Here is a 17128-nt window from a genome sequence, read left to right on the forward strand (position 1 = left end):
CTGTTTCTCGACAACCACGGGTCCGATATACTTGAAACTTGCCAGGTATATTGCTGGGGACCCGAGGATGTGCCTTTTCAAGGTTTCATATTAATCGGAGAAGTAGTTACCGAGCTATGGCGATTTCTTTACCAAACTCCGCAAGCCGTTCGCTTTGGACCAAACCATTTCATGTAAATAGAGGGGGGGGATTGTCACCGTACTCGCAAGCCGTTCGCTTTGGCTTTGCGAATGGACCAAACCATTTCATGTAAATAGAGGGGGGGGGGATATAATTTTAGATATATATATAGTACGGGCATGCCCTAGTATTTTAAATTGCAGCAGGCAATCAATTGCAAATAAGGGGTTAACCCCTGAAACGTCAGCTTCTTCTTTCTTCCCACTGAGGTTAGCAAAACTCAATCAACGTTCTGTTGATTTGATACATCATCAATGACAAATGTCTGTGGATGTTGGATTCAAGACATGCTACTCATTCACAACAGCATGCCTGTGCATAAGACCCATGTCATGCAGACTGGCATTCATGACTGTGGCTTCAGCAGCTAGATCACCCCTTGCATAGCCGCAACCTGGGACGCAGGGACATCTGTCACAATGCTTTTAAAGTCTCACTGCAGGTGCCACAGATTTGTTGAAGATGAAGAAAAGAAAGACTGAAGCAACCGAGTTGTAGCTGAAATAGGTTTCAGAAAACTTCTGCTTTACTAGCACGGACAATATTAAGGACAAATGGAGCAGGTACATTGAAGTGAAGGGATAATGTATTTAAAAATTAAAATAAAAGTTGACGTGTCTCGGACTATTGTGATCATCTCGTTCTTAAAAATGTTTTGAACACCTTTTGAAGATATGGCTTTGTCAAAACAGAGTCGGCATTACATTTTTGATTCAAATATTTGCCATTTTTAATACAAAAACAACAAAAGTCTGCCACAGAATGTGCCTCGAGCCAATAAAATAAATTGGGAACAAGAAATCGGCTTTGTGTATTAAATCGTTCAAAATTGTCAGGCCCAATTCCCCCATAAAATTCAAGCAGACAGCAATTGTTTGAATTACCTGACAAATGGAGGTTGTCAAATTGTTTCACTTTTGCAACAGTGGTTGAGAACAAATTAAGTACCATTTGAATAAAAATTCCACCAAGGACTGAAAGGCTAATAATCCTGCAGCCTAAAATCATACTGTTTGAATTTTCAATTTGTTGTTATGCTCGCAGTCTTCAATGGATTATTATAGAGCATTTGTTTCTGAAAATAATAGCATATTGCGATTTTGCCTGGAACTACTTTCATAAAAGTGTACTTTCTCTTATGCACAAGTTTATTGCAACCCTTATGTGGCTGTCCAATCCACCTTCTTCTCCCTGGTTCACTGTATCCTGTGGCCAAGCTATAGCAGTCAACAACTTGATTTCTCAACATAGACGGTTAACCCAACTAGTGGGAACTTTCTGTCACTCCGAACGACTTGCAATAAATGTGTATCCGTCTTTCGGCAAGCCAGAATAGACCAATTTTGCAAATCTCTCGGCTGACCTGTCTAACCAGTCTCCTTAATCAAATTATTGTGGTGTCTTGTCAAGTCCGTCTCCATTGTACAGCGCCTTCAGAAAGTATTCACACCCCTTGACTTTTTTTACATTTTGTTGTTGCAGCCTGAATTTAAAATGGATGAATTGAGATTTTTTTTTTGTCACGAAACTACACATAATGTCAGTGGAATTTTTTTTTTTTTTTTTTTTTTTTTTTACAAAAAAATTAAAAATGATATACATTCAAATTGTATATCATTATACATTGAAAAAATGATAATGAAAAAAAAAGATATAATAATTTCAAAAATGATATGTAGATATTTACATATCTAATTTACATAAGTATTCAACCCACTGAATTAATACTTCAACCCCCTGAATTAATACTTCAATCCCTGAGTTAATACTTCAACCCCCTGAGTTAATACTTCATTGAAGCACCTTTGGCAGTGATTACAGCTTTGAGTCTTCTAAGGTATGTCTGTATCATCTTTACACATCTGGATTTGGGGAGTTTCTCCCATTCTTCCTTGCAGATTTGCTCAAGCTCTGTCAAGTTGGATGGGGAGTGTCTGTGAACAGAAATGTTCAAGTCTTTCCACAGATTCCCAATGGGATTCAAGTCTTGACTTTGGCTGGGCCACTCAAGGACTTTCACATTATTGTTCTGAAGCCATTCCAGTGTTGCTTTGGCTCTATGCTGGGGGTCATTGTCCTGTTAGAACATAAATCTTCACCGCAGTCCAAGGTCTTTTGCACTCTGAAGCAGGTTCTCCTCAAGGATTTGCCTGTATTTGGCTCCATTAATTGTTCCCTCTATCCTTACAGGTCTCCCTGTCCCTGCCGCTGAAAAGCATCCCCATAGCATTTTTAGTCAGGTCAGTCTCTTTCTTCACTGCCACTGGTAACATGTAACCCAGTGCCGCATGGTCGGGTAGTCGGTGACTAAACCGACGACCCTCACTGGCTTGCCAGTGGGGAGGGTGACTGTGACACCCTCCAGGTCTGAAAGCAATACCTGTTAAAGTGCAGATGTGTTCCCTTCAGGAGCTACGGCCATCCAATAAGGAGATTGTGTCTCCTAAAAAACACCCATCCGGTTGGACCGGGTTTTTTTTAGGTAGTAGGTTGTGGACAGCACCTGCTCCGGATAGTACTACCATTCGGATTTAGGAGCGTTAAATTGGTGCCTGGAACCATCTTGGACTCTCCGTGTCAGTATTGCTGGTCTTACTTTCTGTTTCACTCAAACTACAGCTACCGGAAGCATCCAGGCAATATGCCGGGCTAGCATTAACCTCTCTTTCTTGCAAACAAACATCATATACTTTTCACTCCTCACCTTTACATTCTCTTTTATTTCTCTTTCCTCACATTTATCATTGCAGTTATTTTATTTAAGGCCTGGCCTCGATGAGAAATATATATATATATATATATATATATATATATATATATATATATATATATATATACATACATATATATATATATATATATATATATATATATATATATATATATATATATATATATATATATATATATATATATACATATATATATATATATATATATATATATATATATATATATATATATATATATATATATATATTCCGTGACTGGAGCCTTCAACATAAAAAAAATTATGCTGCCACCACCATACTTCACAGTAGGGATGGTGTGAGATGGGTGATGAGCTGTACTCAGTTTCTGCCAGACGTAGCACTTTGCATTCAGGCCAAAGAGTTCAATTTTCGTATCATCAGACCACATAATATTTTACCTCATGCTCTCAGTCTTTCATGTGCCTAATTGCAAACTCCAGGTGTGCTCTCATGTGAATTTTTCTCAGGATTGTTGTCCGTCCGGCAGGTTCTCCCATCTCAGTCAAGGAACTCTGTAGTTTTGTCAGAGTTGTTATTGGGTTCTTGGTCACCTCCTTGACCAAGACCATTCTTGCCCGGTTGCTCAGTTTTGGTCGGATGGCCAGTTCTCGGAAGAGTCTGGGTAGTTCATGTTCTTTCCATTTCCTAATGATGGAGCTCAATGTGCTCTTGCGAATTTTCAACACTCTAGAAATTGTTTTATGCACTTCACAAAATCTGTGTCTCCTCACAATTCTATCTCGGAGATCTACAACAGTTCCTTGGACTTGATGGTGGAGTTTCTGCTCTGACATGCACTGTCAACTGTGAGAGCTTATACAGAAAGGTGTGTTTCTTTCTCAATCATGTCCAATGAATTGAATTGGCCACAGGTAGCCCCCCTTAACATGTTGTCGAGATATCTCAAGGATGATCAAAGGACATCTGATGCACCTGAGCTCCATTTGGTTATCATAGCAAAGTGATTGAATACCTATTGACTCGAGACGTTTCAGCTTTTTATTTTTAAAATATTTTGTAAAAACTAATTTCCACTTTGACACTATGGGGTATTTATTATGTGTCGATCAGTGACAAAACATCTCAATTTAATCCATTTTAAATTTAGGCTGTAACAACAAAATGTGAAAAAGGTCCAGGGGTGTGAATACTTTCTGAAGGCACTGTCTGTGCATATAAATACCAAGAAAAAAAAGCTGACCTCCTTTGACTTCAACTTGTAAGGGGAAAAGGAGGAGAACAACAACAACAACTTTTGTACTCTTGCATAATGTTGATCTTTTCATATCAAATCCAAATTTGTTGAGTATATAGCAATAATAACAAATTTGACTTCTATGTTCCAATACTTGTGAATGGCACTGTATTTTTTTTTTCTCATCTTGTTTTAAACAGACCACTTTTTATTTGATCTGTGCTCCTTTTACAGTCGACTGCGAAGCATAGTAACCAAGAACAAGAGGAACATTTGGTGTTTTTCTCCGAGAAAGAAAGAAGTCTGCAAGCCCAGGTGGCAAGGTACATTCCTGCATCTATCTTGTGAATATTTTTTGTAATGGTCCAGCAAAATTTTCATGAATATAAATATCCTTGTAATAAATGTACACCAGCATTTCATTTGAGCATGATGGTGCAATCGTATTGCATATCTGGCATCATCATGTCTTAACGTACATCTTACAGATTATAATCCAAATAATCAGCTTGGGGACATTTATATTTGATCTTCTCCTTCAATTGAAAATCAGTACAGAAATTTAAGTTCCTTCTTGTAAATCTCTCCCTCCGATTGTTCGAAGGTATCAAATGATTTAAAGGTCGACAACTGAAATGAGTGATGCAACCTTTGCAGAGACTCAAGCTGGTCACCTACTTTAACTTGGGCCAGGAAAAAAAAATCACCATTTTCACAGCACGCATTCATTCATTCATTCATTCATATTCACTCAATCTTTTTCCTTTTCCTTTTTTAATGAGAAAACGTTAATGCAAACAGATGTTCCCCAGATTAACGCCCAACCAAGCAATGCCCACTTTTGTAATGCAACACCTTTTGCAAAACACCATCCAACAGTTTAAAGTATGGCCTAGAATCAGACCCAGGAGCACTACCTCCATACCGTCTTGTTCTTTAACTTGATTGGCAAATTTTTGGGATACCAATGCATTGAAATCTTAACTGCCATCTTTATTGTTCTCATTGCTGTCTTTCTTCTTTTTAAGGCAGCTGAGCATCGAGGAGCCTGAGCACATTGATTGGCAGAAACGATGGACACACTGCAATCAGCTTTGCACACAGTTGCAAACACGAGATCGTTTTCTCACTGCTGAAAATGCTGAGCTACAGGACATGGTATTCAGCCTCAAAGAGCGCTTCGTAGAACTGTTGCGGTAAGAATTTAGTTTTGTATTTTTTGTTTGGTTTGTCCATTTTTTTCCACATTTATGAAAGGCCCATGAAGGAACTTGTGCAAATATCACACAAAAGACAAGGATGCTAGGGGGACATTAGTTTACTGTAACTTGAATTGGCAGGGATTTGAGGAGACAGTATGGAAATATATACAGTGTGATAGCAGTTAGGTGTATGCTACTGTGGAGATTTCGCAGGTAAACGATGAATAACCCCGGGTTGATTTACAGAAGCTTTATTCACACGAGTCGACAGGAAACAGGACGTTTCTTCCTTTATTAACTCCGGGAAACTTTAAATCTCTGAAAACTCCGAGAAACTTTAAATCTCTGAAAACTCCGAAATTAGGAATAGAGGAACAAATAACAAACAAAAGTTATGAAACGAAACATCGTATGAGCTTTATATCCCCCACTCCCGCTCTGACAGCGCCCAGGTCGTATGGGGATCGCTATATAAGTTCTGGCCGAATGGATGGTCTGTGTGGCTGCAGGTATCTCATGCCGTGATGCGAGAAGAGGCGGTGGCTCCGTAGCAGCAAGGTGACAACTGGGCTTCGCGAAAAAAACCACCTTTAGAGGCAATTTTTCCCCGCAAGCGGGGGTTGGCCTTTTTCGGGGACTGTGGTTGTTGTTGTTTTTCGGTCCCCTTTTTGAAGCAATGTTTTACGGCCGGATGCCCTTCCTGCCGCCAACCATTTTTGTCGCCTTTTTACGACAAACAGGGAATTACCAGTGAACTGGTACTCAATTTGCCGACCTCGGAAGGATGACAGGCTGAGTGAACCCCCCTGGCGTTAATTCAGCGATCGACCGGGATTCGAACCCAGGATCCTAGGATCCCAAGCCTGCACCCCAACCGCTAAGCCAACACCAGGCTGTCAAATCTCTGTGTGTACAAGAAAAAATCTCCAATGTGTCTCCAGGTAAAAAAAAAACAAGTTCAAGCTTTGCTTTCCCTCCTTTCATTGCTTCGCCCCTCTGCGTGGCGTTGGTCTTTTGTGGATGGTGATTGGTGGGATCCTATATACCGACCTGACAACAGCGCCCGATTAGTAGAATAGCTCCTGGCAGGACTTGCTTTCTGAGAAAGTGGGTGGATGGTTGGAGATTAGCGCCCACATGTCAAACTTAATGGGTGGCTTCCGTTTGAGGTTTTTTTTTGGCTTGCACTAATCTACGCAATTTGTCCGGTAAAGAAGGAACATGTTGACGTCGTTATGAGTTCAAATGCCTTTGGCATGAAATGGTGTGAGTTGTTAAGGTTATGGAGAAAAAGAACATAAACTTACTCTAACTCACATTCGCAACGCACATCTATCCCCATGTACACTATATACTGTCCTGTCCGTAGCTGGTTAAGACCAGCCTTGGACGAATAGCCGAGACAGTTTTACTCCCGAGGCGACCAGCCAAATATATAGTGGTTATTTTCTGTGTGCGCGGGCGAGAAGAGATGCGAGGTATTTATCTCACGAAACACACGGGTTTATTCTGAAAACACAAACAAGTAAACACGACAAGGAAATTCAACAAATAAGATTTAATGAAAATAAATCGAGCAATAAAATGAAGGCTGAGGTAAAACTAAGTCTGATGTTGAGGGACCCTCCACAAGTCTCAAAAACACACAAGGGAAAGATAAAATGAAAATAAAACCCCTTCAGCCGGCACTTAGCTTGGCGTCCCAACGAGTACTTTTAAGAGCTTGGCGGCTGTTGAAACTGGGGTAGCCACTCACGCGGGAAGCGCTCCAAAATGGCGGCGTCGAACACCGCACATCTAAGGCACTACAAGTGTGAGGCGAGCAGATTAGACGGCCTCCTTTGATTCTCTACCATCAGGTGCAACGTGACCTTCAGATTCCAAGAGCCTAGCAGTCGTCCAAAACTTCCTGCAAAACACTGCCGACATGGCAAAGAGCTCCTCGCTTCCCAAAACGCGCCCAACACAGTCAGCCCACGATCATCCATGATCAGAACAAAAATGGCCCCCTCTTCTCCAAGCAAGAACCAGCCAAGAGAGGGACGTGCTCCTCCCCTTCCTCTTGAGAGCCAATCATGAACCTCGGGGCGTGGTCTCACGGCCTTCTTAACCGCCCACTGAATCCCCGCCTCTACTGGGTGGGACCTACCTATGAGGTCCATTTAGGTGGGGCTTACTTGCCAATCGGTGTTCATAGGGCCGGTGATGGTTGTAAAGGTTGTTTAATGGGGGTTTTCATGGCCGGCCTTGTAAATATAACATGTTAGGGGGAAATCACAGAGGGAAAAAATCATAAACACGGGGAAAACTAACCTTAATCCCTAACTAGTTATTGCTGCTTCACCCCTCATGTGAAGACAGATAGACAATCTTAAGCTACATTCTCCCTACTTAAGTACATCGAGATTTATCCTACGTGTCCACAGTCCATGCTATAATTATACAATCCTACCTTTACTATGAGATTCCTTCATCTACCCCCACAAATGTAACATTACTTAATTGCTAATCAGATGACTATGACATAACTAACTTTAAACCTACGTGTATGAACTTTATCCTTTAGCTTCTGCTCATTGCTAGTCAGTAAGGTGATCCTTGACTCTTTCTCTTTCAGAGACAAGGATACACTGTGGCAGAAAGCGGAAAGACTGAGTGGAGAGGTGGAGCAGACGAGTGGTCACCACTGGCAGCTAGACCGTGATGCCGTAATCTGTGTTGAGTGCCAATCCAACTTCTCAATCCGTAATCGCAAACACCACTGCAGGTATGTGGGTCTCTGAGGCACAAATATCTCCATGAAGGTTTGACTTATACCATGAAGTGACATTGTGAAGGCTGACTTCATTTTTGTCATTTCCTTCTTTTTACCAGGTCATGTGGAAGAATTTTCTGTGACAGTTGTTCTAATAACTGGGTGTTAAACGAGTCGGGTAAGAAAGAGAGACACTGCACAACTTGCTATGCGGCTCGATTGGAAATGGCACAATGCAGCCGGGGTGGACAGGCTGTGCCAACTAAAACTCTTCGTGAAGGTATTCTCAGCTACGTATGTGTTTTGATGTTACTTTAGAGTTGGCTGTTTTGATGACCATTTTTAACAGCTTACGTTTCAACGATGTCACTCAGCATTTAAGGTTCTCGTATATCTATTGCTTTTATTTGTTGGTAAAGTAGGCCCATTTTTCACCTTGTAGAGAATAAAATGTTATGTGTGTAATATGTTAAGGGCAACAAAAAATATGAAAAATTGTACAATATTTTGTTGGAAAAAATTAAGTTGTTAATATATGAATGTTGAACATGCTGGGCCTCCACCAAAATTTACAAACCCAGACAACGGGCCCGTCTCACACTCACACAGGGAATTGCAGATGGGTAGATGTTCCCCAACGCGTCGACGTGGTCGTCCAGAGACGGTCCCCATCTGGCTCTCCACGGCCCCCGCACGTCCCGCGAAGATGGTAGCAGGCGATGGCAGGAACCTCGTAGCGCGTCTCCTGAACAAGGAAGATGACGAGGTGGAATGGTAAAGGGCGGGACTCTCAGCGCGGCTGGTGATTACTCAACCGTTTTCCTCACTCCCGCGTCTCAAATGCACTGTATAGTGATCGGCCTAAAACTCAACCGAGCGTCACTCATAAAAGCGCGTCTGGCTTCGCCCGCATATCTGTACAGCTCTCGGATGCTCACAACTCCTCTTCCTCGATCCTCTGAGCTGGTTGGTCAGTGTGCGCAAGTTCTTTGCATCGAGTCCTTTGTTCATCTGCGAGTCCTGCGCTAGTCCTTCTGGGAGAGTCCTTTCAAGGGCTTTTCGCAGCGGGTTTTTATAGCTACGCCCCCTGAACCTTCTGGAACACTCTCGACCCTTCTCGCCACGCCCTGTGCCGCAACGCCGCCGTCACCACCTCTGGGCCCTGATTGGCGGCTCGTGCTTACCGTCAGCGCTTCTGCTGCTCCGCCCTCGACTCCGCCCCGGTCCTCCTAGCCTGCCTCGTGTTAACCCGCGCAAAATGAACCAACGTTAGCGCAAAAGGGATTGAGGCTACAGACGTTGGATGATCGGTGGCAGTAGGGCCTATTCTCCTGGCTCTTACTCAACGCAGAACTAACAATGGAAAGGAACTAAGCTCACAAATACTAAGACATAACGATACTATCGCGAGGCTACATGTTGCTTGTGTGACTAACTATGGGGGGCAAATTTTAACCTTTATTAGACTCACTGTACAAACTCAAAACCGCAACAATATATGTATATATTTTAATCTTTTTTTTACAAATTTTATTTATAAACTAACCGAATGCACCCGGCGTTGCCCGGATTTTTTTTGAATGAATTTACTACTATAATTCAGCTTTTACTCGCGGCCGTAGAAGATTGACTTCTATAATTCAGCTCAGCTTTTAATTGCAAAATGGGCCCATCCCGGCCGAGGCGGCCTCGACCGGCCTCACCACCTAGCCTATAACCTTCCCGGGGCCTGTCCTGACATTTTTGGTTCTTTTTGAATGAATTTACTACTATAATTCAGCTTTTACTCGTGGCCGGAGAAGATTGACTACTATAATTCAGCTCAGCTTTTAATTGCAAAATGGGCCCAGCCCGGCCGAGGCGGCCTTGACCGGCCTCAACACCTAGCCTATAACCTTCCCGGGGCCTGTCCCGACATTTTTGGTTTTTTTGAATGAATTTACTACTTTAATTCGGCTTTTACTCGCGGCCGTAGAAGAATGACTACTGTAATTCAGCTCAGCTTTTAATTGCGAAATGGGCCCAGCCGAAGCGGCCTCGACCGGCCTCGCCACCTAGCCTATAACCTTCCCGGGGCCAGTCCTGACATTTTTTGTTTCAGAGGTTTCCTCCTATCTTTCACCGTTCAGGAGATTAGCGCGTACAGACAAACAAACAAAAACTTTCTTTTATATATATATAAGAAGACTAGCTGAATGCACCCGGCGTTGCCCAGGTCTTTTTGAATGAATTTAATCTTCTGTACATAGGTCTGACGCGAGCCCAGTATCAGTTAGTGCTCAACGATTCCTTGTTCTTTTTTCTGTCGGGCCCCACGAGAGAGAATTTTGAAAGCATGTGTTGCAATCAGTCAGATATTCCTATTAAGTGCATAAGTTGTACTTCAAGAGAATTTTGAAAGAAGAAGAAGCTTTATTGCGAAATGGGCCCAGCCCGGCCGAGGCGGCCTCTACCGGCCTCGCCATCTAGCCTATAACCTTCCCGGGGCCCGTCCCGACATTTCTTGTTTTAGAGGTTTCCTCCTATCTTTCACCGTTCAGGAGATTAGAACGTGCAGACAAACAAACAAACAAAAACTTTCTTTTATATATATAGATAGATAGAAGATAGATATACAAATTTTATTTATTTATATACAAATTTTATTTTTTATAATAATTTCAATCAGCCATAAAAAAAAAAATTTAATATTTTTTTTACAATTTTTTTTTATATAAATACTAGTACCCCCACTTACTACGGGAGTGGCATGAAGCGTCATTCCTCTTTGGGGTATATAGATTACAGTCGATCTATGGTTGGGTCTCGAACATTGGGTGTGTTCATTTACCAAGGTTATTGTAGGGAGATCACCAAGTGGTTTAAGCATTCGAGCAAGCACTCCATTCTAAACCGTTAAGGAACAGATGCTTGGTAAATGTTGCACACCACAGACTTCCTCCCTTTCAGTTTCATGTTAAACAGCAGGAGCGAGTTTCAAAAGTTTGCTTCTAAAAATGCCATGTTAGTGCCCGGGTCATGTTATTTACCCAACACTTGTGGGGTATGTAGAGTACAGTAGATCTTTGCTCAGTTCTTTTTTTTTTCTTTTCTTTTTTTGTATACAAGATCGAGGCTCGTGTAAGAGTTAACATCAATCACAAAAAAAAAAAACCGACACAAAACATACAAAAAAAGGGAGCGGGAGACAAGATGGGGAGAGAGAGGGAAGCACACAAGTACAACAGCAGAGAACAGGGACAACGGAAGATATGTGGGAGGGAGAGGGCTTGGGGGGAGGAGGCATGGGAAGGGGGGGGGGGGAGTATAAAACATGGACACTGCTGGAACTTCCAGGAAAGAAAAATGTCAGTATTTCCAAAAACAAAATTGGATTTGGGGTGAATTAACGGGGGTAGAAGAGATCAAGGTTTTGGATGGGGGAAGATAAGAGATGGTGGTGAACAGTTGTTTTAAAGACCTGGAGGGAGGAGTGGGATTGAAGAGAGTGGGGGAGTTTGTTCCAGAGGCGGAAGTAAAGAGGAATGAAGGAGTGAAGGTGAGCAGAGAGTCTTGATTTTGGCAATTTCACCAGAAGAGGGTTACTGGCAGATCTTGTGCGACCTGTAGGAATATTTGGGAGACAGAGCACTGATAGAGCTGGGGGAGCTAGGCCGGATAGGAGTCGGCAGAAGACAGAAAGACCACCTATCTGCCTGCGGTGAGTGAGTGAAAGGCCCTCGGAGTTAGCTTCATCGCGGGAGATTCCAATGATTCTAAAATTCTGGAAGTAAAATATACCTTACTGATGTCGGAATTCCTCCAAATTTCTTTATTTAGTTTTATAAACAGCATTAGCGACTGTTTAAAAAGCTAATCATACGTGTTTGTAGTTTATAATATTTTTACCTCTGATAGAGGCCGTTGTGCCATTGCTCCCACAAAAACGCCATGATAAGCTATTTATAAACGTTGATTCGACATTTGTTCAAGTAGGAAAAACCCCTTTGGGGATGTGGGATATTATTGGTATTAATATTGTTTTGTAATAACATTATTATGTTACTGGCCGAAACCCGTGGAACATCCACGGAAGGGAGGATGTGGTGTATGGATAGATGTGTACCATTATGGATGGCATAGGGGATTTCCTTGTCCGAGTAAGAGTTAGGAAGAAAGATGAGAATGAAGAGTGCGTATATGAACAACGTATTTATTGCAATCTACTTAAATGACAACGCTATGACATACTTTTGAAAATATCACGTACCGTCTCGAGGTCAATGCCATCCTTTTATCTCTTCGTATACAACTCACTGATTTCTACCTTGTCGTGAACAGGGTAAAGCCTACTTTGATAATCATGAATGGTGGCAGATGCAGGAGTTGGTGAAACGAAAGAGGGGGGGGGGGGGGGGCTGATCATGACCTACCCGACGCCACATGGCCTATGCCATTTGTTGAGATCATGGCCACAACGGAAACACAACAACTGGATAGGTAGTGCCTAGGCCTACGCATACGTTTCGTCACTCGGCGAAGTACACTTTTTTAAAGCTTTCGCCCTCGCCCAGCAGACGCCAATACGATGGTGTCGTAAGATGGCGTCGTATCGGCCGATAATCGGATGCTTTTGGGTCCCAAAGTCGGCGAATTCAGATTTTTCGAGTATGGCTGTACGTGATAAACAAAGAGCGCGGTTCGTAGATGGAAAATGCATTCGTGCCGTGGGCATCGGGTCACTGGGTGCGGCGTAAAAGGGATAACAAAGTCGTTATATAGTAGATATAGATAGATATACATAGATATAGATTATTAATAAAGGCCTCAAGACCTATTCAACTTGAATTAACAAACGCGACATTTCGGCTATTCAAGAACACATTTGTAACCTGTCAATCAAAAAGGAAAATGTTTTGTTGATCGTCTTCTCAACAAAACGTGTCGACAAAACCAAAGGAATATTCAGGATTTTCACAAAATCACAACTTGAAAGATACGCCAAAAACCTGAGGTGAATTCCGGTGATGCAGTCATCTTCTTCATCTGCGCCTCATTTTCTTCATGTGAAAATGAATCGATTTAAAATTCCATAGAACTCTGTCGTTTATGTATATTTTTATTTTATTACATTCACGTAGTTTCACATTCTTGACTTCGTGGAGCTTCAATCTTTTGTGGTTTAAAAAAATAAAATAAAGATGGATTCTTCTTCAGCACATCGCATCACATTCTCTTCCTGTGAAACTGTTTCATAGAACTGTGTCGTTTATGTATATTTTTAATTTTATTACATTCACGCAGTTTCACATTCTTGACTTCGTGGAGCTTCAATCTTTTGTGGTTTAAAAAAATAAAATAAAGATGGATTCTTCTTCATCACATCGCATCGCATTCTCTTCCTGTGAAACTGTTTCATAGAACTGTGTCGTTTATGTACATTTTTAGCCGCGTCGCAGACGCTGCTCATAGAGTGCCCTCTGCTGTTGTTGTTGTTACCACTGCTTCTTCTTCTTCTTCTTCTTGTTCTTGCAGAGAAGACAAAACCTCAAAGCTCCACCCATTCTGGGAACCATAGCTCCACCCATTTTGGGATAGGCTTCATATAAACAAATATCCACCATTTTATTAACTCGCATAGCTTTGCGGCCTGTTTTGTAGGCCCGTGGTGTCTTCCTCTCTCACACAGTTTTCTTTCAAATCAAATTCGATATATCATTTCATTTTTCACAGTCGCTAACATAGTTTTAGACTCGGTTGAAAAAAAACGGGAAGAAAATCCGATGAAAGTTGCCCTTTATAGAACGAAATGAATTCTCAAAGGCCTGTAACTTCAAGTCCATTGAGATATATATATATTTTAATCGCGGCATGCTCAGTCATACACCGCTCGAAATAAGAGACGGGAAAATGCCGAGATATATATATTTTGTTTAAATCGTGGCATGCTCAGTCATACACCGCCCGAAATAACACGGGAAAATGCCGAGATATATTAAAAATTCGTCCATTTGATGACAATCGTCACGATGAAATATTTAATTTATACGTCGACACAATAATGTGGAGAGAGGAGCATAGCTTCGTTCACGTGTCGCTACACACGAGAAATTGCCGAGATATATTTTTTTACAATCACGGCATGGTCAGTCATACACCGCCTGAAATAACAGACGGGAAAATGCCGAGATATATTAAAAATTCGTCGCCACACACGGGAAATTGCCGAGATATATTTTCACTTTGCACAAAAATAACATCAAGTAATCGAATCAATAGGAATGTCCTGTGCTTATAACATCGACGTTATAGGCACAGCTGCATCTAGGCATTGTGTAACATCGACGCGGCTTTTGTTTTAATTAAAACTTTTTGTACTTGTTGCACTTGTTATTTTATTACATTCACGTAGTTTCACATTCTTGACTTCGTGGAGCTTCAATCTTTTGTGGTTCAAAAAAATAAAATAAAGATGGATTCTTCTTCATCGCATCGCATTCTCTTCCTGTGAAACTGTTTCTCCATTTAACGTTTCCAAAATCAAAACTTCAAAAACTTCTTCACTTCGATTCGAAAAAACTTCAAAGACGTTTCCTTATATATCCTAATTTAAAATGTTCAAGGGAATAAAAAGACGATTTGGTTCACACCACTCGACTGTCCAATCAGCGGACGGCTCGCATCGCCTTCGCCCAGCAGACGCCAATACGATGGTGTCGTAAGATGGCGTCGTATCGGCCGATAATCGGATGCTTTTGGGTCCCAAAGTCGGCGAATTCAGATTTTTCGAGTATGGCTGTATGTGATAAACAAAGAGCGCGGTTCGTAGATGGAAAATGCATTAGTGCCGTGGGCATGGGGTCACTGGGTGCGGCGTAAAAGGGATAACAAAGTCGAGTCCTTACGGTATTATTATATAGATTATTGTTAGTTTTGTTATTCGAAGTGGCCTTGGAAAAACGCCACGATAAATCTAAGTTAACATTTATATACACCTCAACATGCAACCCCATTGCTGGCAATGTTGGGGAAAACCCGCTCGGGTGAGAAACCCCCCTTGGGGAGGGGGGCAAATGATTGCACTACAACCTTCATTGTGCAACCCTTAGTCATCCTGTCAAGTTTGGTTGAGATTGGATAAGTAACGACAGAATGTATTGCAGTCAAAAAATCATCAGACAGACAGACGGACACCAAATTGCGTATTTTAGTATGATGATACAATATTATTAATTTATTTATTAATACACAAATTTCATTTTTTGTAATTTCCATCAGCCATAATATATTTTTTTATAATGTTTTTTTTTACAAATTGTATTTATAAATTTATAAATTTATAAATATACAAATTTTATTTATTTATATACAAATTATATTTTTTATAATAATTTCAATCAGCCATAATATTTATATTTTTTATAATCTTTAAAAAAATAATCAGTCAGTACTATTTTCCTGAAAAGGTTATAACCAAATGATGCTTAATTAATCTGTTATGGACCCTTGGCAGATGGAACCATCCTCAACTGAAAACCAAGCTCAGAAGAGAGGAGCATCTGCAAGATAGCACTACAATACTCATGTTTGCACACCAAAATAAGGTCACAAAATGGTTATTTTAAATATAAAGATTTTGACGTGATTGTCTTGAAGTTTTAGATTTTTATCAGTGATTGGTTCAAATATAAACTATCAGCTTATAGCTGGTAATAAACTATCAGCTGGTGTATAATTTCAGTGAGGATGAACAATAACTGACAGCTGGTAATTGTAGTAAGGATATGAGACAAGGAGTTGGAGAGGAGTCTAAATTGAAAGGGAAGATATAAGAATGTGTAACATGATGTCATACCTGGAGTTAATTCCACAGGGATTTTCAAACATTCAGGTTTGTCATGGCATCTGCCACATTGTTACGATCTGCCTGTAACGCAATGCGGTTATCTTCACCCTGCTGAAGCAGCACTTAAACGGAAGGAAGGAACTGCACTGTACTAGGATGATGCAATCTACTATAATCGGAATCAGATTCAACTATTTGCTTTTTTCCATTTGATGAGTGGTTTGCGGTTGAGATGTTGAGATATTTATCCCAACCTCCCCCTCCTGAACCTGTCATTACCAACTGTGCTTTGTTGTAATTTTCTATTGATATATTTTTTGTGTGGTTAATGAACTTGAAAAGTTTACATAATAGCACCAAAGTGCCATCTACCTGTAAGGATAATAGGTTCAGTCCCGTGTAAAACCTGAGACAAAAATATTGAAAATGACAGATTCCCCTTCCTTCATCTGCCCCTCTCAAACGGCACCCTCCCCCCCCCCCCTTCCCATCCCACACCTCCTTCCACTTCCTCGTACTACCTACTTCCCCTTGCTCTGATTTTAGTAACACAGTTTATGGGCACACTACACAGACTGCAGTTTAATAGTTTGTTTAACGGCATCGTTATTTTTTACATAATCCCACTTGAGGAGCACTCATTTGTTATCGTGTCATGCCTGAATCATACCTTTGTTATAGCTGGTGGTCCTTTCATTCCCAAGTATGAATCCTGCCAACAATGAATCTTTTGTCGATTTATAATGTAGTTACCACGGTGAGACGAATATAGATGAGCTGTATATTTAAAGTATTTGTCAACAATTTGCAATGCAAAATAAATAATAAATATTGTGAGATTTAAATAAAACATGGGTACATGAATGTTGCTTTTTTGTGTGTGTGTGTGTGTGTGTGTGTGTGTGTGTGTGTGTGTGTGTGTGTGTGTGTGTGTGTGTGTGTGTGTGTGTGTGTGTGTGTTCATTATCTCCATAATTTGGATTTTAGAAGGTGGTACAGAGTCCTCCCAGGAAGCGAAGTATCCACCCCTGCTTCAGTGAAGGATTGCGATTCAAGGACGGAGTTGTGAAGTTGTGTTGTTCTCAGAGTTTTGTTCCAAGTGCTCTTTTCAGGATCGTCACTTACCAGTACAGCCTTCAACTGGAGTTTGTTTGTGGTAATGTTCCCAGGGATGGTTTTTAAGATCTCTGTAAGGTTCTTCGTTATCATTCCCATTG

The 17128-nt window shown here is 41.1% G+C and overlaps 2 protein-coding genes across 5 annotated transcripts in view; both read left to right on the forward strand.

The window, feature by feature from the left end:
- LOC137431665 (uncharacterized) overlaps window positions 1–16775 on the forward strand; it is a 94992-nt gene extending 78217 nt beyond the window's left edge. For all 4 annotated transcript variants that reach the window (XM_068123246.2, XM_078782304.1, XM_068123247.2 and 1 more), the window contains 5 exons: window positions 4364–4452; window positions 5158–5325; window positions 7949–8098; window positions 8206–8366; window positions 15579–16775. In XM_068123246.2, the coding sequence (XP_067979347.2) occupies window positions 4364–4452; window positions 5158–5325; window positions 7949–8098; window positions 8206–8366; window positions 15579–15598 (588 nt within the window). In that variant the 3' untranslated portion in view covers window positions 15599–16775. The remainder of the gene's footprint in view (window positions 1–4363; window positions 4453–5157; window positions 5326–7948; window positions 8099–8205; window positions 8367–15578) is intronic.
- Window positions 1–17128, forward strand: part of LOC144893007 (uncharacterized) — an 812187-nt gene that overhangs the window by 81477 nt on the left and 713582 nt on the right. The gene's annotated exons all lie outside the window — the stretch shown is intronic.

This window comes from Myxine glutinosa, chromosome 7, assembly GCF_964187855.1.
Source record: "Myxine glutinosa chromosome 7, kmMyxGlut1.1, whole genome shotgun sequence".
Taxonomy (NCBI): domain Eukaryota; kingdom Metazoa; phylum Chordata; class Myxini; order Myxiniformes; family Myxinidae; genus Myxine; species Myxine glutinosa.